This window comes from Phacochoerus africanus, chromosome 4 (assembly GCF_016906955.1).
Source record: "Phacochoerus africanus isolate WHEZ1 chromosome 4, ROS_Pafr_v1, whole genome shotgun sequence".
In the NCBI taxonomy this organism is placed as follows: Eukaryota; Metazoa; Chordata; class Mammalia; order Artiodactyla; family Suidae; genus Phacochoerus; species Phacochoerus africanus.
The window spans coordinates 131729545-131754504 of NC_062547.1; the positions used below are offsets into that span (position 1 = coordinate 131729545).

Here is a 24960-nt window from a genome sequence, read left to right on the forward strand (position 1 = left end):
GGTGTTACATTTGAAAATAATTGAAAGCGTAGAAAGAACTATTTGTCTCTCTACTCTGGGGAAAAAAAAAAAAATGGTGCCGCACTCACAAAAGACTTGCAGGACTGGTGAGGCTGTTATCTGCTTTGACCCACTCTTAACCTGCCATTGTCACACCCTGCTGTGTACTGTGGATTGTCCTACCTCTTCTAGAAAGCATTCTTTTTCTCCTTTTGCTTTTAGAGAACTTTTACCTTTAATTACTCTAGAGCAAAGGGCATCTCTAAATCTCTTCATTTAACTTTTGACTCTGAAATGGTCTCTAAGCCATAATGATCTTGTCATTCCAGAACGGAATCTGGAAACAAACAGTGACAGACAGATGGCTTTTTGGAATAACGCGCTACTGACTTGTATTGCAAGGAAGATGTTTAGTGTTGTGTCCTGAATCTGGATTTAAAACAAAGTATAAAAGTAGAGTTTTATTTTTAAATTGGATAACTCATATCATCTGGGTAATGAAGTCTCCACATTTTTCTTTTGAATTGGGACTACATGCATTGATCGAATCAGGTCATAACTAAATTTCCCGTTCAGTCAGTCATGTTGAAACAGAATCATAAAATGTTGGAAGTTACTTATCCCACATGAAAAGGAAATCCGCATTGTATTTACATTTTATCCCTGTTCCAACACGCAAAAGAACACACAAGGTGAATGGTTGGAGATGTATGTCTTATTTACTTTTTCCTAATCCTTTGGTTTTTAGATTTGCTTGGAATTATAGAAGAAATCCTCCCAAGCCTCCCAGAAGATCTCAGCATTTGGGGAATGAATGATTCTGTCCCACAAGGCATCATCTCACTGAAACAAAAGCTAAGCACAGTATCTGACAGCCAGGTGCCACGCAGCTACCATGTTGCCTCAAACCTCCAGGCTCCTTATCTTTATATTTTCACTTCTGGAACAACAGGTATGATACGTTCATTTTTCAGACTTAATGCTGTATTTGCAAAGCAGCAGCTGGGGGCAGATCTCTGCCACGTCTAGTTGTAAATGAGCAAAGTGCTCACGTGGCCACCACGCAGAAAGCCCAACTCTGATGGCAAGAGTTTGCAGCAGAGTAAAAATGTATTGCAGGGCTCCAAGCTTCACTTCCACTGAAGCTTGGTCTCTGAGTTAAGGGTTTCTTAAAGGGAAGAGCAAAGAACCTGGGGTTAATCACTGTCTCGTGACATTTCTGTGATAGTTTCGGGAGTCAGGAAGTCTCTGGTTTACTAGTGTTTGGCCAGATGGCCCATGGCTCAGAGGTCTGTGAGCTCATTTTGCCCTGGAGAAACGACTAGAATTCACACCTTAAAAATGATATCTGCAATAGCAATTTTGGCACATTAATGCTGTTATCAGCAAAAACAATTTGAGTCATCTGACTCTGGTTGATTAGTGTCCAATTAGCCTAGAATTGAGGTCAGAGGGGGACAAGAAAGGGAATAAAGTTTGGGATAGAGAGATTAATCATAAACTCATTGAGAGAACTTGGTTTTAGGGGGATGGTTTCATGGTCAGCCCACTTCTGAGAAATCATGCTTCCATGAAGACCTGGGGCTCTTAGATCTTTGAAGTCTCAAACTAATCACTTTAACTTGGCAAGTCACCCTGGCCCGTGTCTCCTTTGGAAAGATTTTCTTCAAGTTTGGTAATACAAATGGCACTGGAATGTCTAAGACTTGACCCAGCCCAGGTGCTCAGGGTGTAAAATTTGGCCAGCTTCTCTGGCAAGATCTTTGCTAGCTTCCCTTAAATGCCTCATCTATAAAATGAAAAGATTAGTTTAAATAGTTTCTAATTATCTGGCTGGATTAAAAAATCCATGAGTCTACTTTAAAACAGTTTGATGTATCTTGTATAAAATATTAAAACCCAAGCATAATTCAAGTACGGCTGCAATTTAAGCACCTGTAGTTGGCTCTCCTGAATTTCCCTGGGTTGACAGGAACATGTGAGAAACAGGAAATCGTGAAAGCATTGCAGGTTTGGAGGAGAATACAAAATAGAATCAAATAACTAAACTTTCCTTTTTCTAGGTAAAAAACAACAACACACACACACAAAGAATAATGAAACTCCCCGAGAATTCAACAGAAATGTTAAACTTAGTTTATGCTTAGGAAAAACTGAATGGTATTTATGGCAGGCTAAATAAGCTTTTGTAATTAATTTGAAGATGACTTGGAGTTGGAATTAGATGTATTAAAATATTGATACGAACTTCTTTTTTTGGGGTGTGCTTTTTAGGGTCACACCTGAGGCAGATGGTGGTTCCCAGGCTAGAGGTCTAATTGGAGCTACAGCTGCTGGCCTATACAACAGCTCACGGCAACACCAGATCCCTAACCCACTGAGCAAGGCTAGGGATCAAACCTGCAACCTCATGGTTCCTAGTTGGATTCATTTCTACTGAGCCACGATGGGAACTCCTGCTACTAACTTCTTATGTACAGGTAGTACTGTAAGCAAAACTAAGGTTACATAAGTAAAGTTTTCTTACTTTTTCCTTTCTCTCTCTCTCTCTTTTTTTCTTTTCTATTTGGAGCATAACCATGGTCGCTTTTAGACTAGAGAGTAGATTATGGGGGTTTTTTGACTCTGTTTAGAACAGCTTTGATAAATGGACTAGAAAATGCTAACACGAATCAAGTGGTCAGCATAATTCTGTCTGACTTTGGACATTGAAAGAATAACATTTTGGAAATTATGTACTTTGAAAACTTGCAATAGACAGTACTTGACCAATTTGTCTTTTTTTTTTGTCTTTTCGAGGGCTGCTTCCCTCGGCATATGGAGGTTCCCAGGCTAGGGGTCGAATCGCAGCTGTAGCTGCCGGCCTACGCCAGAGCCACAGCAACGCGGGATCCGAGCCACGTCTGCAACCTATACCACAGCTCACGGCAACGCCGGATCCTTAACCCACTGAGCAAGGGCAGGGATCGAACCTGCAACCTCATGGTTCCTAGTTGGATTCGTTAACCACTGCACCACGACGGGAACTCCCTTGACCAATTTGTCTTTATGCTCTTGTAAAAATTAGAAAGTGACTCTGGTTCTTAAAACAATCTTCACTACCTCCCCTCCCCCCAATACCCTCGCCACCCCGATGAGAATAGTTCAGAGTAGACTATTAACACCTTGGTTCTTAAAGATTAAACCCATGGTGTTTGGTACATTTTCACAATGGGCTGAAGGCAAAAGCACTATTAATTTTTTGTTTAATATTTATTTGTATTAAAATTATACAGCACAAAGATGAAAAATCCTAATTGTTTTAGAAATTTTAAAGTATCCTGTTTACCCCTATATTCCTCCATCCTCAAACCAATTACATTCAGTATTTTTAAATCTTTCTTTTTGTAATCACCCCCATAGAATCAGTATTTTACTGGATACTTAATAGGCACCTACTAAAAAGTATGTGCTGATTTTCCACAATGGAAGATGAAGATTTTCTCTTCTTTCATTACCCCTCTCCCGCCACTCATTTCTTTCTCTCTGGTGCAGATATTCCCCCCCCTAGCATCACGCTCATATTTTTTTTTCATCATAAATTTTGGCTTGATTGGTATCAGCATCATAACCTAGTAAATACTATTTCTAGCTGAACTCAAGTATAAAAAAATTATATATATTTCCTTTCTTGTAAAACTCTCCCCAATCTGGAGTTAATCATTTGTTGGGTTTTTTATTTGTTTGTTTGTTGACTTGCTTAATTTTCTATTTATCTGTAACTGGTTTGTACCCATCCCTTTATCAGAAAAGCAGCTCAGCCTTAGCTATTGGAACGCTCGCCTGTATTCTCTCAAGCTCATGTTCTGGGCCACCCCCGTCCCAGAGCTTTCCTCCCTCTGATCTCAGCCTGAAACATTGCTCTATTACTGTCCTGGCTTCATTCCTTACCATCTTCTGAGAATTCCCTTCAGCTCTTTCCTTTTTTTCTGGTCCCTTGGGTCCCAGAGTCTAAATTCATTTCCTTGGATTACTTTTCATTTTTCACTGCACCGCTTTCAGTACTATTTGATAGAGTATTTAGCAGGTAAGTTTTAAGTCCCCAGATGTCTGAAAATATCTACCTTTCCAATTGTGTCTTCAGAATACTAGATTAGAAATGATGTTTATGCAGGGGATGGAAGGCATTGCATCTTTATCTTCTGTCTTCCAGTATACATACTTGAGGCTTCCTTTTCTTTCTGATGTCTTTTCCTTTATATGCAACCTGGTGTTATTTTGCTTTCCTCTTTTTGGGGATTTTTGGCATCTTTTATAAGCCTTCAATATATGATGTCATGGTGACTTGTATTGGAACCAGAATTATCCATTTTGCTGGGAAATTTGTAGTCTTTTTCAGTTTAGAAAGTCATGTCTTACAATTCTAGGTACTTGAAAGTTTTTTTTTTTTTTTTAATGTCTGCATACCCTTCTCTTCCCATCTTTATTTCTCTTCTTTCTGCCCATTCCCCTTTTCTATTATATTTGTCTGTTCTTTTATCTTTGGAACTTGAACTTTTAAAAGATTTGCCCTCTTGAAGTTCCCTGGTAGCCCAGTGGGTTAAAGATCCAGCATTGTCACTGCTTTGACGCAAGTTCGATCTCTGACCCAGGAACTTCCACAAGCTGGAGACATGCCCCCCCCCCAAAAAAAAAGATTGGTGCTTGTGCACTGACTTATTAATTTTCTAATTTTTTCTATCTTGTTTTCCTTTCTCTTACCTTTTGATGTACTTTTTGAGAGATTTAGCTTTTAGCTCTTGTGTTCTCTGACTATTCCTCATATTGTAGAATGCTATTTTTGCATTATTGATACTTCATTGTTTCAAATCTCTCAGCATATATTTTTTTAAATTTCTACTCTCTACCTTGTCTCTATATTCTCTAACATCCTTTTTAAAAAATTTTTTTACTATACTTGATTTACAGTGTTCTGTCAATTTCTGCTGTACAGCAAAGTAACCCAGTTATATATACTTTCTTTTTTTCACATTATCCTCCATCAAGTTCTGTCACAAGTCATCAGATAGAGTTCCTGGGGCTATTCAGAAGACTCTCATTGCTTATCCCTCCAAATGCAATAGTTCGCTTCTACTAACCCCAAACTCCCAGTACCTCCCCCTCCCTCCCCCTCCCTCTTGGCAGCTACAAGTCTGTTCTCCATGTCCATGAGTTTGTTTCTTTTCTGTAGATGGTTTCATTTGTTCCATATATTAGATTCCAAATATAAGTGACACCATTTGGTATTTGTCTTTCTCCTTCTGACTTAACTAAGTATGAGAATCTCTAGTTGCATCCATGTTGCTGCAAATAGCATTATTTTGTTCTTTTTTATGGCTGAGTGGTATTCCATTGTGCATATGTACCACATCTTAATCCATTCATCTGTCAGTGGACATTTAGGTTGTTGCCATGTCTTGGCCATTATCTTTTGTTTTATGTTGATCTCTGCTCTTTACCCGCCCCCCCCGCCCCCGAGGATTTCCTCAAATATGTTGTGACCTTTGACTGTTTGTATTTAAAGTGCAAACACTAAAACACACATACACACACACACAACACAAATGAAATCCTAACTAGCAGCTTTGTGTGACTGAGTGGCATTGTGGGCTGGTTGGTTTAATTGTCCAGGACATTTTTCTGGGGGATTCATGACTATCAGTGTCTTTCAGTTTTTACTTCTGGGCTCTTTAATTTCCTCAGACAAGAATCTTAGAGGGAAAACTAGTCAAGTGTTCAAAGGGAGCTGGAGGAGCATACATTTTCTCCTGTTACCCGCATTTGTTCAACTTTTCTTCCTTCTGGTGTTTCCATAGGTTCCTCTTTTCCAGAGAATATCAGATCTTCTACCAGTGTGAAGGAAGCAGTCAGGAGCTGTAACTTTATTTTTTGCATTTTGAAATATCAAAAGCACTTATTGATATTCTTTCAAATTTGGACCGTGAATGATCTTATACAGGGAAAGTTAGACAAATATCATCTCCTTTTAGCTTAAAGTTCTGAGCAACATGGGGTTTTGTAGAGAGCAGAGCATAACATCCAGAATTGGGCATACAGTAGGTGTCGTGCTTTATAAATACAAAGCTATCAGAGAATGTAACAAAATCACATATGTTAAGACTAGGGTCCTTGGACTCTTTAATCAATAGAAATTGATTAATTTCTAATCATTAGACATTGATTAATTTCTAATCATTAGACATTGATAAGAGGCCAGATGAAGAACTCTGGAAAAGCTTTACTGGGACTGGCCCAAGGGAGCGATAGCAAGAAACCAATACCCTTGCTCCTTGTTCCCTGGCTTGTGGAGGAGGGTGGGCTAGTTCCTTAAATGAGGTGAGCATGGGGATGGATCAGTTGGTGGGGTTGGAGAGGTGGCTTAGGTGGTCTGCCCACTGCCTTGGTGGTGCTGTGTGCAGGGATCATGGCAACACCTTGAGTTTGCTCCCAGTACCTCAGAAGTAGCTGCTGGTTTATGGCCTTTCTGTACCTATTGTTCATAACTGCACTGGTAATGCTTGTGTGCAGTTATTTTTAGTCACTAATAGTTTCTCCATATTCTGTCATTCAAGGAGTCATTTGTCCAAATGCAAACAGTCCTGTAAAGAGTCCCAGGTCCCAGCCTGTCTCACACTGAACGTCATTAAAAGTTTAATTGACATTTTCAATAAAAAGCATTTCTCTGTCTACTATAGGGCAGTGTTTCGCAACTCAAAACCCACAACTAACTTAAGTGATTGTAAGTGTCACGAATGTGATCATTTATATTAGTATGTCACCTGTTATCATAAATATCACTTGATCCTCACACACGCACAAATCTCAGAATGTTGAAAATGAAGAAAGTGTTGGTGCAAGTTAGGAAGTGAGCTAAAGAAGTGGGACTTTGAAAAGTTAAATGGTGAAAGTTGTTTAGCCCTTTTCAGGCAGGTTTTAAAGGAGCTCTTTGGATGATATCAAACCTTTCCTAATCATTTTTACTACTACTAAGTCCTGTTTGCCCAAGGATAACCAAAATATTATATCTCTGGAGCCAGGAACAAACTTAGAGCGTCTCTGAGAAAGAAAAGGATTGAGGTCATTTTTTATAGCACTCATAAGTCTTTGACAGGGAAGATTGTATGGTATCTTGATGAAAAACAGGAGAGTTTTATGGATTCCCTTACTAAGACCCTGATGGACGTGGTTCTTTTTTTTAAATTTATTTTTTATTGTTATTTCCCCAACACACTTTTTTTCCCCACTGTACAGCATGGGGACCCAGTTACACATACATGTATGCGTCATTTTTTTTCCCCATTGTCGTGCTGCATTGTAAGTATCTAGACATAGTTCTCAGGGCTACACAGCAGGATCTCACTGTAAATATACAGCACAAATGAACCTTTCTGCAGAAAAGAAAATCATGGACTTGGAAATGCTTCTTAAACAGAACGGCCATGTGTCTCCCTGTTTATAGCCCCACATTGCAGTTCCACGCGGGGAGGTGCTTGAGCATGGAGTTTCTGGGCATAGCTGGGATTCTGTGGGTGCAAATCAGCTTTCCTCAAGACTTCACCTACGTTTCCTCTTCTCGGGTCTGTTGTGTCTGTCACCGCAGTCATCCACGTGCCATTCTCCAATTGTGTTGCTGTCATCTCCAGTTCCATTTTGCCTTGAGGGTCTTTGTATGTGTTCAGTCTGCCAAGTTCCAGTTCTCTTGTTACACTGAACCTGGTTAAGTCCCTCCAGATCTCTAAGAATTAAGACTGTTTAAGTCTGGACAGAGCAGCCTTGCATTCAACCTCGCCCATAAAGGGTGAGAGGAGGGAAAAAAAATGTAACTGCCTGCCACACTGTGCCTGGGGCCAGTTGCTATCAGCATCCAAGTCTCTCTTTCCTTTTATCTTTCCTTCTCTGTAGTCTTATGGAGTCTCTCCTTTTTCCAAAATTATCCCAAAATTCCCAAGATTTTTTTTTTTTTGTCCCTGCCCTACATTGGTTTTCTCTTGATAGCATCTCTTTCTCCTTCTTCCTACTAATCCCCAATTCACTGGATGTAGCTTCACTCCCTCTGTGCGTGGACCACATCCCAGTGGTCTCCTCACATCTGCAGACATGTGAAGAGGTTTAATGCCAGGGAGTGACAGAGGTTAGAAGAGCACAGGACTTCAGAGACCATCTAGGATAGCATTTCTCAAAACCTGTTCCACGGCATTTCTCTTCATGTGTTCAAAGAAAGGAAATAAAAATTGAAAAGGAACTTTATGACCCCTTAAGTCTGAGAAACACCATGAATGGTAACATTTCTGAACTGATGGGTGTCTCAGAGGCTTTAATGTGTTAATGTGCTTTCTAACTCTTCAAAGAAGGGATTCTAAATTGCAGTTTTAACAAGCTTCGTTTGGTCTATGGATTCATCTTTCCATCTTTAAAACTTTAAACTCCATGGACCTTTGATCACTTTTCACTTGTTAGATAGGTTCCTCTCTGTTGTCCCTTTTATCGGAAAGCCTAAGTATCTTAAATGGCTTATAATAAATTAACGAGATCATTATTCACTTAAAGTAACCAAATTAGGAAGGGAAACACAACTAGTTCATTTGCTAAAGTGACAGAAGCACACAGTGGAAAAGAACTAGATAAAGCATCCTTTTTCTGACCCACCTCCAACTGAAAAGTTGTTATTTTTTAAAGCTGGGTTGCCGTGTGATCAGTAACCATATGGAAAGTGGGGAATATGGCGATTGAAGAACAGTAGGTGGGAACGTCTTAGAAGCAAAAAAGTGCATAAATATTTGACTCTCTGGATGAAGAAGAGAAAGGCATTGCATTATCAAGAATCAAGGGTACTAGTCTCACTCAAAAGCTTTGTACCTGGCTTTGACAAGAAGTTTTGGCAAGGGACTTTATGCATGTGGGTGCATGTTGTGAAAGGCCAACCTATCATGAAGAGCCACAGAGACTTCTTTAGAAAAGATATAATAACTTTTGGTTAGGTTGATAAGCAAGATCAGGCACATGAGATCATGTCTCTTCCAGTTAATGGAAATGGAGCATAAAGTCTGACAGAAAACATCAAGGCAGATGCACCAATAAAGTGGACTTGAGCTTCACTCTGGTAAGAGTGTCTAGAAGTCACCAAGAGTGGGGCTCCTAGCTCCCTGTGCTGCCATCACCATAGCTTTGGCTTTATGTAGTAAATACGGTGAACCAGAGAAAGAACAGTATATTTTTGGCATTCCTCTAGCAGATATGGCTCTTTGAAGCTTCCAGCATCTCAAACTCTATGTGATTTTGTAGTTTTGATCCTTGTGGGTAGATCTAAATTTCTAGAAATGTATTACAGTTATAGCTGACATTTGCATGGCTTCTTTTACTAAGCATATAGACTATTCTGATGTATTTTTGTTTCCACTGCTGTTGTACTTGATACTAGCATTGACTTGCTTTCTGTTACACTTTTTTCTTTTCTTTTCTCCAGGTCTCCCCAAACCAGCTGTGATTACTCAGCTACAGGCCCTGAAGAGTTCTGCTGGACTGTGGGCTTTTGGTTGTACGTCCAATGACGTCATTTATATAACCCTTCCTCTGTATCACAGTGCAGGATCTCTGCTGGGTATTGGTGGATGTGTTGAGTTAGGTAAGCTTTTATTCTCTGCTTGCTAAGTTTTCAAAATGCTTAATAATTTGAACTTGTGTTCATAAAGTTCAAAACTCAGTAAGATTCAGAGTGATTTTGTGCACGGTACACAATTATAAAATAGTCTTTATTAAAAGGGTACAATTTCATGACATACTTCAATGTACTCCTGAAGTGGAAAGAGCAGTGCCCTAGGAATTTGCCCCTGTGGTTGGAGCTGGGTGTTGACAGAGCTTCCCTCTCCAGGTGGTTGCTCACCCTTTTGTGGTCAACCCCACCTCCTTAAATGGTAGCAGGAAGCCTTCTGAGAGGGTGAATGTGGAAGCTGCATAGCTCTTAAGTCTTAGACTCAGAGGTCACAAAGATCATTTCACTTCTATTTTGTTGATCAATCCAAGTCACAAACCAGTGCAGTTTTAAGATTTGAGGGGTGGGGAGGTAGACCCCACTATCTGAAGGAAGGATTGGCAAAAATCCATAGGAAGACTTGCTGAGGCTCTCTTTGCAAACAGTGTACCCCCAAATACCCACCATGTCAGCTGGTAGAGCTGGTGACCGAGCAGAATCCATTTATAACCATGTTGAGATTACATGTACATTACTGGCTAGCCCAGAAATAATGTATAGTTATCACTGACCATTATTTATATGTGTCTGAAACACTCTAAAGTAATCTTATAGACTACTATATTTAGGATATGATCAATACCCGCAATAATTAAAGATGAGTTTTAAGATCATGGTGCTTTCCTTGGAACATATTCAAATGACTGACATTGTTGTTAAAATTAGATTGTTAACATTAGGTTCTGCAGTCATATAATGAATCTTTTTGTTGGTGCTTTCTTACTAACTCTACCTTACTAACTTTCAACCTCAAAATATATTGAGGCTACTTTAAGATTTTTAAAAATAAATGCAATGTACATATTCAAGGTCCAAAGAATATTCATGGTCTCTGTGAAGAAGGATGACCCTTATCTATATTCATGCTCTAATACTTGTAACTCTTCTACTTATTTTGACTGCTTATTTTATCCCACATATTGCAAAAAAAAAGTATATCTGTAGTCAAAATTGCATCATGAATATTTTTTAGATTTATTGCACTGTAAGATGAATGTTTTCAAGTGGGCTTGATATTCGTGGCTATTGATGGATAATCAAAGCCTTGAAAGTGAGCATCAGTGTTCTAGACAGAGAAATATCTCTTGTGTTTGATGTTAATTCTTTCCTTGAATGTTTTTCCCTCGTGCCTTTGTATGCCTCTTCTCCAAGGCGCTACCTGTGTGTTAAAGAAGAAATTCTCAGCAAGCCAATTTTGGAATGACTGCAAAAAGTATAATGTGACTGTGTTTCAGTACATTGGAGAACTTTGTCGCTACCTTTGCAAACAACCTAAGGTAAGAGCAATTTTTATTAGAGAAAAGAAGGCATTTCAGAGAGAAAACATATTGAAAGAAAATCGTTTTTGTTTGCTCATGCTCAGTTCTCTTCCAAAACAGAGCTTAGCTGACTTATAAAGATGTATGCAAAGCCCCAAGATAAAATGAGTAAGAAACAAGTCAGAGAAAAGAAAAGGAGAGCTATTCAGGAATGTACTAATGTACAAGCCATAATCCAGTCCACTCTATATTCTGATGGATTAAAATTTCTGTAACTATAATAAGGCATCCGATTATGAAATTACTTTCTGTTTACAAAAATCAGTTCTTCCAAGGTTGAATTAGATCATCTTTTAAAAATGCTGGTCTTCTGAAAAAGCACAAAAATGAATGCCACTGATTATACCTGTTTTTATTTTTTTCTTTTGAATCAGTGATTACGTGAGAATATCTTTTTTGTTTGACTTTGCTGTAGACTTAAAAAGAACTTTTCCTTTGATGGGCACTTGTCTCCCTCACCTGAAGCAATCAGGTCCACGAACTTTTGATTCCTCGTCCCCTTCTGAGGACAGACAGGCAGAGACCAAGGCATCAACCTGAAGTTTGTCTTTATTAGTTCATTTGCTTTCTTCACCCTCAGGGATTCTTTTCCTTTTTCTGGTCTCATTCATATTTCAAGATGCTTATCGTTTCACTGTCTGATTTTCTAAACATTTCTGGAGGCTACAGGGAAGGGACTCTTTCTGTATCAAATCAACAGCAGCCCCTTGAAGGATGATGGTAGAGATACCTCCCCACGTGGGAGGAAGCAGCTGAGCCTGGCTGCCCTTGGCCTTTGAGAGGAACACATACCTTAGGCTAAGGCACTGCTCACTCTTCACCTTTGTTCTCATTACATCGGCTGAAGGCATAGGTGATGGGCTGGGATGTCTTCTCTGGCAGCTAAAATAAGACAATATTAAAAATATGGAATTACACAGGAGCGATAACACAGAGAAGTGAGCCTGGGTAATCTTATTTACAGAATGCTTGTGTCAGGGGTGCTTCAAATAGCTTCAAATAGCTACAGGTTCTCCACATCCAGAGCTAAGACAGGGAGTCCCTGAAAAGTGTTTTAGGTTTTTTGACCTTTCTTCTTCTCTGGGAGCTACCACCAACATCAGGGTTGTAGCCTTACCTGAAGATTCCCAGTAGAATGACTATGATGCCAGTAGCTGCCATATTTTTCTCACACAGTTTTCATTGTGCTCTTTGAGAATGTGATATCTGGATTGGGTTTAGTTAAGGCATTCACAGCCTCCAGTAAAATGAAAGCCTCCTTCAGTAAAGGCCATGGTAGGAGCTACCTAAAGACTTTCTTCACGGCCTTTGTAGATGGTGCCCTCAGCCATTCTCTGTCCTCTCATCCTTTATTAGCAACAAGAGCTTTTGCAGGGGCCTTTGTTCTGTATTAACTGAATGGTTGGATACATGCATTAATTTTTTTCTGAGTTTCACCATCTTCAATAGTGCTTAATTAGTATCTTCATAGAGTATTGCCAGTGTAGGGTCTGAAAAGTGAAGGCAGTCAAAGGACATGGGTAGTTGGTGATTTTTATGGCGTATTTCTAGATTGCTGTTCACGGTGGTTGATGTGAATTAGAATCTCATTGACAATGTGGGAATATGCCCGTTGCACAATCTCTCATTGATAATGAGTGGTGTTAAAAATTGTGGCTCAGAGTTCCTGTTGTGGCACAGTGGTTAATGAATCCGACTAGAACCCATGAGGTTGCGGGTTTGGTCCCTGGCCTTGCTCAGTGGGTTAAGGATCCGGCGTTGCCGTGAGCTGTGGTGTAGGTTGCAGACGCGGCTCGGATCCCGCGTTGCTGTGGCTCTGGCGTAGGCCGGCGGCTACAGCTCCAATTCGACCCCTAGCCTGGGAACCTCCATATGCCATGGGTGCTGCCCTAGAAAAGGTAAAAAGACAAAAAAAAAAAAAGAAAGAAAGAAATTTGTGGTCTTCCAGTGTCCTTCATGGAAAACTAGGCACCCCTTTAAGCCTCCTCAGAGGTCCCTGAAGGATGGAGAACAGAGGGAATGGGCCAGTCTCCATGGCTCAGCCTTTCAAATATGGTGGCTAAAACCCAGCTTGCTTCGGCTTCTTAGTAATATTCTATTTGAACAAAGAATGTCTTTTTTTTTTTTTTCCAGTGAGGAAAAGATTATTTACTTTTATCTATAATTTTAGAGACTGGAAACAAACATATTTTTGATTTCTTGTTAAGATTAAGGGAAAGATGGAATCACATTTTAGCTGTAGAAATATATTTTTAAAATACCTCTTCTGAGTCTCTTACTCATTTATCTCTTTGACACAATGTTTTATCTTATTCCTTTGAGCTATCATTTCATGCAATTAAAGGATTAATAGTTTGCTCTATTTGCTACAAATCTCTTTCTCAAGGTGTTTTTCTTTGACTTTTTAAAATGAAATGGGTGAAATCAGATTGTTATGATCATTATACAACTACAGATGTGATAAATTCATTTGAGTAATAAAAAAATGGGAAGAAAAAAATGAAATGGGAAAATACTGTAGCTACAGAGAATTTGAGAGAGCTGAGAATTGAAAGCAGAATTCCTGGTTGCTTTTAGTTCATTAAGCATGTTAATTCTTAATTAAAAGTTCTTTGAGGAAAGACTAGCGTTTGTGAAATAATCTCTAAGCACCTACCTGAACACAGGTCGAGGAAAAGAGAGGGAAATAAATACAGATCTGCCCAAAGGAAAACTTAATTTTTTTTTTGGAGCAGAGATGGATTGAATTACCTGATTCCCTTTGTTGATTTCTCACAGAAAGAGTACAAGTAGTTCTTGGCATTAAAGACTGGAAAAAGGAGAAAATCATTTTATTCTGACATCTTATCCCTTCAAGAGGACCTTGCTTTTTTGCTGCCCAATATTCATTCCTTTCAATGCACTTTCCCTGCAAGGAAGTGGCAGTGCCTCCTGTGCATCCAGCACAGCAGTAGGTTCAAGTAGGGCCACAGACCAAGCGACAGGATCTGCACCCTCCCGTAATTACAGTTGCATATCTCATATGCCCTGCGTTGAAGCTCCATACATATTAATCTAGTATAAGTCTTTAAAAGAAAGCAAAACTATATATATTTAAAGTATATACAGACTTGTTGTCAATCTCAAGGTGAGTAATATACCCCAAAGTACCTTTAGCTGCAGGTAGAAGTCCCAGTCTTGAGTCGAGTGTTTGTGTACTCACGTAAAAGCGACCGGGGTTGGCTTTTCCTGGCTGGAAGCACTTATTCACCCCCCACCCAACCTCATCTTTTTTCTTTTTCAAAAAACTCCAGTCACAAACATTCCTCTGGCATCAACACTGGATGTGCCTCAAACTGCTGGCAGCAGCGCTGTCCTTAAAATAAAAGCCAAGGTACCGGCTCCTCTTAGTCACGGAGTGTTGGGGTAATTTTCCTCTTCCCCTGAGATTAGGAAAGCAGTGCCTTCATTGCTTTCCAATCTTCCATATTTTCTACATTACTGAGGACCATCAGACATTTTCTGATTGGGTCCAATTCCTTATTTTTGGCGTATTAATGCTGGATTTAACATCGATAGGAGAGGAATGTGGTGAAAGTTTAGACATCAGTGACCCTCTGCAGGACACTGGCTGCAGAGTTTATCTTTTTTAAACAACTCTGTCAAGAGTTCCTATTGTGGCCCAGAGGATTAAGACATAGTGTCTGTGAGGATGCAGGTTTGATCCCTGGCCTTGCTCTGTAGGTTGAATGATCTGGTATTACTGCCAGGTGTGGTGTAGGTTGAAGATGCGTCTTGAACACGGTGTTGCTGTGGCTGTGGCTGTGGCATAGGCTGGCAGCTGCAGTTCCAATTTGACCCCTAGCCTGAGAACTTGCATATGCTACAGTGAGGCAAAAAAAGAAAATAAATAAATAAATAAATAAATAAATAAATAAATAAATAAATAAATGTATGTATATGCATGTCATCCCTAGGGATTAGTTCGGAATAAGATCATATGTGTCACTCATTCATTCATGCAAGTAAGATTGAGTATACTATGGCACATAAGACAAAGAAGACCCCTTTTTTGCTGGAACTTGGTTCAAGGAGAGACAAAATAAACCAGCAAACACATGGAGCAAAGTTTTTACAGATGGCGACAAATACTATGAAGAAACAAAACCAGTTGAGGTGATGGAGAGCAGTGAAGGGTGGGATGGGCATTGATAGTTAGATTGAGTGGTCAGGGAAGATATCGCTGAAACAGTGACCTGTGAGGAATGGAAAAGTTGGGGGATTGCAGTCTCCCCAGAATAACGTGAAAATGAAGCAGCCCACAGAGGACACAGTCAGAATGTTTACAGAGAAAGACACTGTGGTGGGGCCATCTATGGACTAGATCTTGTGGGGCTCAGGAGATGCAGGAGGAAAAATTTGGATTTTGTTCCCATCAGAACATTTGGAAAAAGATGAAGGCAAACTGGAAAAAGCTGTACACATTTGGGGTCTGTTTTGAAGGAAAGACAAGGCTTGTTTGTTCAGGAATAGAGAGGGGATGCTAAAGAAATAGGTAGAATCATGGATGAGCCCAGGTTTTTGGTTCAAATTGCAAACCATTTGCCCAGATAAGGAAAATTGAGATTCGAGAAATGAAAATTAAATTTCTTTTGGACCTGTTAAATTCCATGGGTTAGTTAGATATCCAGGTTAAGAAGAAAAACGGGCAGTTGGATGCAGGGATCTGTAGCTCACAGAGTACAGGGGTTGGGGTCTCATGAACAAAGACCCATGTTACAACGTACATGTATGGTGCCTATTTTTCAAGGTAATATTACAGTTTATCATTTAGACTCTACAGTTTGTCTCCATCTGTCAACATACAACTCCTCCATTCTGACAATCTCAAGGCATAGCTTATAGTTTTTAGTATATGTGTTTTGTTACATGAACATCCTGAGACACATGGAAGTTCCTGGGCCAGGGATTGAACCCACACCATAGCAGTGACCCCAGCCATTGCAGTGACAGTGCTGGATCTTTAACCTGTTGCACCACAGGAGAACTCTTCCTATATGTGTGTCCGTGTATGTGTTTTCTATAAATTAAATCTTTTTTTTTTTTGTCTTTTTTGCCATTATCTTGGGCCGCTCCAGCAGCATATGGAGGTTCCCAGGCTAGGGGTCAAATCGGAGCTGTAGACCCCGGCCTACGCCACAGCCACAGCAACACAGGATCCGAGCTGCATCTGTGCCTACACCACAGCTCACGGCAACGCCGGCTCCTTAACCCACTGAGCAAGGCCAGGGATCGAACACGCAACCTCATGGTTCCTAGTCGGATTCGTTAACCACTGCACCACGATGGGAACTCCAAATCTCTTTTCTTTATTGTTTTCTTAAAAGCTAAAAAACTTGTTGGAAGTCAGAAAGTGTACTTTTGATTCTGGATACTACAGTGAAGGTGTATTAAACGTTGACAAAACAGATTACACTCGGCTCCTGTTATGAAATGAGACATTTTAAAACATCTGAATAGTTGATAAATATTTATTAAAAATAGTTAAATTCCATACAGAGTGTATTAAATTTTTCACTAATAATGTTTAGATAATTCTGCAATGTTTGCTGGGATTTTTTTGAGGGTAGCAAAATGAAAATGTTGAATAAAAGAATCAATTGATGACATATGAGATTTTCTAAGACTTGAATTTGAAAAGACACCTACCTTATTTTCTCCAAAGAGAGCCCATCCTTTCTTTGCAGCTTGAAGAGTTTTCCATGTCCTCTTTAGATAAAATGAGAGGCTAAAGACAAAGTAACAGTACCAGAGAATAAAATTCCAATAGGGAGACTAAAGGAGGCTGACTTAACTTAAATCTCTTGAACTTGTTTGTTTGTTTTACCAGTTAGGTCTTGAATGAGCCTGAAGACTGTTACAGGCTAAGTGCATTGGCATTACCTTGGCCCTGGTTCAGGGCATTGCCATTTATTGTTTTTTTCCTAATTGAAAGTGGTTATATTAAAAACATTTGGGAGTTCCTGCTGTGGCGCAGTGGGTAAATGATCCAGCTTGTCTCTTTGCAGGCGCTGGTACCATCCCAGTGCAGTGGGTTAAGGATCCAGCACTGCTGCAGATCACAGCTCTGGCTCGGGTTTGATCTTCCCAGGAACTTCCACGTGCCAAAAAAGAAAAAAAAGATGTTCTTTTTATCATGTTTCTATTTTCATGTTTTATCATGTTTCTATTATCATGTTTCTATTTTCTATTTTCCAAAGCATTAAGCTTTGGAAACTTTTCTCATCACACTTAGTAACTTCTAGAGAATGCCATTTAAAAATTAATGTGAATTTATTTGTTATCTGCAGCCCTCGGAACAACTGATTTTATTTCCAAGACCTAGTTGTTTAAAGATATTTATCCTTTAAAAACGTTTGCTTTTCCCCAAATATTTGAGGCATATTATTACACAGTTGAGACAATCGGCTCTTTTAAAACCCAGTTTTTCTTAAATAAATCAAAGATGTGTTTACTATGCTCATACTGGGTATGAAAGCATTTGGAAAAGAACCAGAACTTTCTTTTCTGCTTAGAAACTGCAAATGTGGAAATACGAGGTTTTAATATGATAAAGAACCAGAACTTTCTTTTCTGCTTAGAAACTGCAAATATGGAAATATGAGGTTTTAATATGAAATAGCTATTAGCAACCTAAATGTTAGTAGTATTAGAAGGGAATTAATGTTTTGGAAAGTTTAGAACTGTGTATATATTGAAGACTTTTAACAAGTGCTAATTTTAATACTTAATGATTCATGTTGCAGAATATGTTTTTCTATCTGCTTATACCTTTCCAGCTATCATTTCCATTAAGAATACACATATCCTTTATTTATTAAATTTCCCCACAAATTTAGCATTGTGTGGAAAGCCATCAGATAGTATATTGGCTGTAGAATCAAAGTCACAGGCTCACTTGCAAGCTCTTATATGACTTTCTGCTGGTCTCTTCCCTTTGAGTCATGGTCCCTTTCTTTTATAAAATAGGTAACAATTCCTGTTTCTCCTGATTTGACCCTTGATTCTCACCATCCACGTATGAGATACATGTTTAAAAAAAGTAAACTGGGACACTGAATACAAATGTAAGGATTTTACTTTTGAGCAAAGTGTAGTAATTAATGTTTTCCATGAATGGAAATTAGAGTAAGTTTTTTGGTATCAAAAATAATTGGCCTTTGACTAATAAAAAAATCATTGAATGCAGATGTCAATTTAGGTCATGATGATTTTGAAATCTTTCATAACATTAAGATATTAACAATTTTATGATATACTTGTCATCAAAAAATTAGAAATAAAAATGTAAAATCAAAACCCCTGAAAACAGGAATTCACGCTGTGGCTCAGCAGATTAAGAGCCCGACTAGTATCCATGAGGATACAGTTTCAATCCCTGGCCTTGCTCAGTGGGTTAAGGATCTGGCATTGCCATGAGCTGTGGCATAGTTTGCAGATGCGGCTCAGATCTGATCTGGTGTTGCTGTGGCTGTGATGTAGGCTGGCAGCTGCAGCTCCAATTCGACCCCACACCTGGGAACTTCCATATGCTGCGTCTGCGGCCTACTGTTTCCTCTTAGGTTATTCCTCCTCAGAAGGGCTTCTCTGGCCACAACCTCTCTTAACGTCTGCTCCTCTTCCCAACTCCAAGGGACCTCATACCCCAAATCTGATTCAGATGTTGAGGCTGGTAATCCCTTACATGCACTAAGAGAATATGAAGAGGTTTATCATGGCACGATAGGGCTTTCTGGGGAGAGCAGGACAGTGTCCCATGTAGGTCAAAAAAATGGCTTGAGAGATGGAGAAAGAGACCTGTTGATCTTTCCTTGTGATAAGGGTATGGCACTGGGGTGAGGGGTCACGTGCATGCAGAGCTGCTAGTGTGCTTTGACTGCCCCATTGCTGCCGAAGGAAGGGCACTCAGATGGGAGGCAGAAGAGGAAGAGGAAGGGGAGGTCTGGGGGACCTAGACCGCTCTCAGCCATCAAATGTGAAGAATGGAGTCAGCCACTTTATTACTGTGTTTGTCTCCTAGTCCTCTTTCACTGCTTTATTTTCTTCACAGAACTTATTACCCATATTCCAGATACTATTTCTTTCTTCGCCCCATCCCAACTACTATATAAGTTCAAGGAAAGCAGGGAGTTTATCATTTTTGTCTATAGTTATATCCTCAGTGCTCAGAATGGTGCCTGACATAGTGGTGCTCAATAAAAATTGGTCGGATTATTTTTTAAAAATAGCAAATACAGCTGAGACCAGTCGCCGGGATGCTTTTGTGTTCACAACCAGCACAAAACTATCTCTAGTTCCAGAACTGCACAGGAAGGTCACTTGTCATGAGGAAGTCAGAGTTCCTGGGAGGACAGAGTCTAATGAGAGGGTCTGGATGAATGAAAGTTGGCATCGTTGTGTGCAGCATGTGAGGCCATTGCTGCACCCAGCTCACGACAGAAATGATCTTGCTGATTGGTCCCCTGCACTTTGCAGAATCTTCATTGGTGACTTAAGGTCGTTGTAGCTCAGAGGACCCTTTCTCTGGGTTTCCAGGGAAGGACAACTTCCCTTTCCATCTGCATAGCTTTTTTTTTTTTTTTTTTTTAGGTGAGTTCACACAGTCGTTATAGTTGAGTCTTGCAGGCCCTTGAGACTGGTCTCCGTCTACAAGGCCAGTTTGCAACGCGTCTGGTCTAAAGCATTGTGCCTTCCACTTTCACTTCTCCCGGTTGCTGCCAGGATAGAAAGCAATGATGCAGAGTAACCAGTCTGCATTGGTAATGAGTTGACAGTAAGGTCACTATGTGTTACAGCTTTCTGCTATAACATTTGAGATCATGTAAGTCTTTTCTGTTGGTGACGAATGGCTGTCATCTCTGAAATCATTTGCTTGTCTATGCCTAGACCGGAGAGGCAACTTGACCAAGACTTTTAGGGGTAGCTGAATCCAGCTGCCTTGCAGGCTTCTCCCCCCCTTTTTTTTGCCCTTTTCTCTTTTAGGACCATACCCACAGCATATGGAAGTTCCCAGGCTAGGGGTAGAATCAGAGCTACAGCTGTGGGTCTATGCCACAGACACAGCAACGTAGGATCCAAGCCATGTCTGCGACCTACACCACAGCTCACAGTAACGCCAGATCCCTGACCTACCGAGTGAGGACAGGGATCAAACCCCTATCTTTATGGATACTAGTCGGATTCCTTTCTGCTGTGCCACAATGGGAACTCCCTAATTTTTTTTTATTATAGTTGATTTACAATGTACTATCAATTTCTGCTAATACAGCAAAGTGGCCCAGTTATACCTATATATACATTCTTTTCCTCAAAGTGCCTTCTATCATGTCCTATCACAAGTGATTGGCTATAGATCCTTCCCTGTGCTATATAGTTGGACCTCATGGCTTATCCATTCTAAATGTAATAGTTTGCATATACTAACCCCAAACACCCAGTCCATCCTATCCCCTCCCCTGCCCCCTTGGCAACCACAATCTGCTCTTCATGTCTCTGAGTCTGTTTCTGTTCTGCAGACAGGTTCGTCTGTGCCATATTTTAGATTCCACATATAGGTGATATCATATAGTGTTTATCTTTCTCTTTCTGGCTTACTTCACTTCGTATGAGAAGCTCTAGTTGCAGACATGTTGCTGCGCATGGCATTATTTTGTTCTTTTCTACGGCTGGGGAGTATTCCATTGTGTATACGTACTGCATCTTCTTAATCCATTCATCTGCTGATGGACATTTAGGTTGTTTCCATGTCTTGGCTGTTGTGAATAGTGATGCAATGAACACAGGGTGCATGTATCTCTTACAATGAAAGTTTTGCCCAGGAGTGGGATTGCTGGATCATATGGTAGTTCTATATTTAGTTTTCTGAGGAACCTCCATACTGTTTTCCATAGTGGTTATACCAACTTACATTCCCACCCACAGTGTAGGAGGGTTCTCTTTTTTCCACATCTTCTTCAGCCTTTGTTATTTGTTGACTTGTTAATGATGACCATTCTGACCAGTGTGAGGTGGTACCTCATTGTAGTTTTAATTTGTTTCTCTAATAATTAATGATGTTGAGCATTTTCTCATGTGCTTGTTGGTGAGCCATATGTCTTCTTTGGAGCAATGTCTATTTAGGTCTTCTGCCCATTTTTCGGTTGGGTTATTGTTGTTTTGTTTTGTTTTTGCTGTTGAGTTGTATGAGTTGCTTGTAGGCCTCTCCTTTTAAATCGTCCTTTATCAAATGAGTGCCCTGCCCTCTCCTACCACCATTCCTGTCCTACTTCAGTATAAGGAGGTCTGCTATTTTGTGCCCCCCCCCCTTTTTTTTAATAACAGGATTCTCTGATATCCTGTTTGCATTTAAAATTTCTTTGTCCCTGTTCTGTGATTCCCACTGGGTTAGCTGCTTATATTTTTCCAATGTGTAGTGTTGGACTGTCTGTGAAGGAAGCAAACTTTTGGAGTATGAAGTTATTCTTATTATAGGGGGCCTGCGAGTGTGATACAAGTGCACGTGTAATTACAGTGGGTTTGAGGAAAAGGAGGACTTCTGTTAAACAGAATAAGATGGCAGAATCATAATCCCTAACATGTGTTGTTAAATATTTTAGATGATCCTTAGACATTAGACCACTTTTCTTTTGTGCATCAAGCTGCTAGTTTTGCAGGCCTGAAGGCAGAAGTGATTTGTCCCTTTGTTTTCACTTTGAATTGCTGTTTCTTTTCTGTCTTTCCATCTATCAACAAACAGTCTTTGTCCTGAGAAATCAAGGTTGATTCAAAATTACCTGTATTTAAACAGAGCCTGGAGAGTTTCACGTTTCATAGACATACAAAGAGGCTATTCAGCCTGGGTATGTTATAGATTTGCTGAGTAGGATTAAGCACCTGTTCTGGAAGAAAGAGGCTTTGTTTCTAAGAGGCATTGTTAGAGACCTGTTCATTTCAGCAAAGGAATAAATCTGTGACGGGGTAGGAGGTAATTACAGTTCAACCCCTGCCTTGAAAATAGCAGCTCAATAGACACTCTTGGAAAACAGCTCCCAGAGAAAGTTTTCCAGAAGAAACAAGAGCCTTGGTGTAAATGAATGTGGCTCCCTCGCTGGTACTAGCACATTATTGTGAGGCATGGTCTTGAAAGTCAGGGGAAACAGGATACTGAGCTCCATGACTCTGAGATCTCTACCTTAAAAGCTATGACCATTCATGAGACCCTCTGTGGCGCAGAAAGTTAAGGGGATCCGGTGTTGTCACTGATCTGGCTCTGGTTGCTGCTAAGGCTCGGGTTTGATCTCTGGCTAGGAACTTCCACATGTTGCAGGCACAGCCAAAAAAAAAAAGCTCTGATCCATTCAGCATATTCTCCTTTAAATTTCAAACAGGATTTTAAAGGGCAGGAGATAAAATGAGACCTCTCTGATAGTGTAAAATGGCTTATGGCTTACGCTGTGTATGCGCCAGCGTGTAAACATTTAAGTGCTTACTGCTGAGTTAGAAACTCAGATTTCAATTGCTTCCTACTACTGAAACCCTGGAGAGAGGCTTGAAAAAAGAGAGCAGGGGCTCTCTCCCTCCCTCCGTCTTCTCTTCCCTTCTTTTTTTTCTTTTTTTTTATTACTCAAATGAATTTATTACATCTGTAGTTGTATAATGATCATAACAATCCAATTTCATAGGATTTCCATCCCACAGCCCAAGGACATTCCCCACCCCCCAGACTGTCTCCTCCAGAGACCATAAGTTTTTCAATGTCTGTGAGTCAGCATCTGTTTTGCAAAGAAGTTCAGTCTGTCCTTTTTTCAGATTCCACATGTCAGTGAAAGCATTTGATGTTGGTGTCTCATTGTATGGCTGACTTCACTTAGCATGATAGTTTCTAGGTCCATCCATGTTGCTAAAAATGCCATTATTTCTTTCCTTTTAATGGCTGAGTAATATTCCATTGTATGAATGGAATCTTCTTGATCCACTCCTCTTTTGATGGACATTTAGGTTGTTTCCATGTCCTGGCTATTGCAAATAGTGCTGCAATGAACATCGGAGTGCATGTGTCTTTGCGAGTCATGGTTTTCTCTGGATAGATGCCCAGAAGTGGGATTGCTGGATCAAATGGTAGTTCTAGGTTTAGTTTTCTGAGGAATCTCCATACTGCTTTCCACAGTGGTTGCACCAATTTACAATCCCACCACCAGTGTACTAGGGTTCCTTTTCCTCCACATCCTCTTCAGCACTTATTGTTTGTAGACTTTTTGATGATGGCCATTCTGGCTGGTGTAAGGTGGTACCTCATAGTGGTTTTGATTTGAATTCCTCTAGTAATGAGTGATGCTGAACATCTTTTCATGTGTTTTTTGGCCATCCCTGTGTCTTCTTTGGAGAGTTGTCTGTTTAGATCTTCTGCCCATTTTTTGATGGGGTTGTTTGTTTTTTTGGTATGGAGCTGCAGAAGGTGTTTATAAACATCTTATATGGTTTTGCAGAAGGTGTCTCTTCCCTTCTTTTGATCTGCCTTCCCTCTCTTCCTTTCTTCTTTCCACAGATACACCGTGCACTTCTCTTATGCACTAGGCAGTGGGGTACAGTAGAGCACAGAACAGTCCCTGTGCACAGAGCCCTTCCACTTGGACGAGTTCAAATTCTCTCTTTTATTTGATGACCTTGGACCTGAACTTTGTTATCCCAGTGTGCAAAATGGGGATAATGCTTCTTATTTTCTAGGATTGTCATGGGGATTAAAATGTTGTAATAACCTCGTCATCAGAGCACAGATAGATTCACTTTCCTGATACTGCTGCAAACATGTCTTCTGTTCCTGTCCCATACTCTCTGGATTCTAGTTACCCTCTTTCTTGGACTCTTTTTGCCTTAGTTTCTGCTTGTATGTCTTGTTATTTGCATGAATCTCTTTCTATGTATTAAATCTCTTTCTGTGTGTCGCAGTACTGATGTCTCTGTATGCAGCTTTGGGTCTGTGTGTATGCCTCTTTCTTTCTTCCAGCATATCTATGTCTAGTTTATATCTTTTTTTTTTTTTTTTACTGTGTATGTTTGGGGGTGGGGGGATATCTAGGAATATCTGTGTGTGCCTCTATCTCTGTCTCTCACTGTGCATGTTGTGGGTCTCTGTGCTATATGTGTATGTCTCACTTTGCATTTCTATTTACATGTGTACGAGTATCTTTTCATCTCTGCGTGTCTCTGTGTTTCTCTTACATGTGGCTCTCTCTTTGCCTCTGCATATGTCACTCTGTGTGTCCATTTTTTTGAATCTTTGTTTCACTCTGTCCCTTTCTTTTTTTTTTTTTTTTTGCTTTTTAGGGCCGCACCTGAAGCATATGGAGGTGTACCTGACCGATACTTTACCACCTACCAATGTGCTCAGTGTGCCTAAGAAGCGCTTCACCCACTTTACAAATAAAACCAACTCCCAGTTATTTCCAATGAGATAAAGCCCTTCTTAAGAAAGAAACATAAAGTGATTTTAACTGGGAATCTGGATGGGGAAGCATAATAAACCAATATTTGTAGCATGAATGTGTTGTCCATTTAACCAGGTGGTGCTTAAGATATGTTAATATTAAGTTTTAGCTTTTTTGATTTTAATATTTATAATTTCGGGCAGAGGTCAGTGAGCTTTTTCTATAAGCACTAGATTAGTAAATATTTTAGGCTTTGTGGATCATACTATTCCTGTCACAACTACTTAATTATGCCTCTGTATTGCAAAAGCAGGGATAGATAATCCATATAAATGAGTGACTGTGTCCTAATGAAACTTTATTTTTAAAAACAGGAAGTAGGCTGGATTTGGCCTCTGGAAGCTCAAGTTTGCTAACCCTAAATTTAGACTTC

At 39.9% G+C, this 24960-nt stretch overlaps 1 protein-coding gene across 2 annotated transcripts in view; it reads left to right on the plus strand.

Annotated features, from left to right (window-relative positions):
* Nucleotides 1–24960, plus strand: part of SLC27A6 (solute carrier family 27 member 6) — a 63237-nt gene that overhangs the window by 10263 nt on the left and 28014 nt on the right. For both annotated transcript variants that reach the window (XM_047778548.1, XM_047778549.1), the window contains exons 2-4: nucleotides 749–952; nucleotides 9482–9640; nucleotides 10919–11043. In XM_047778548.1, coding sequence (XP_047634504.1) covers nucleotides 749–952; nucleotides 9482–9640; nucleotides 10919–11043 — 488 coding nt within the window. The remainder of the gene's footprint in view (nucleotides 1–748; nucleotides 953–9481; nucleotides 9641–10918; nucleotides 11044–24960) is intronic.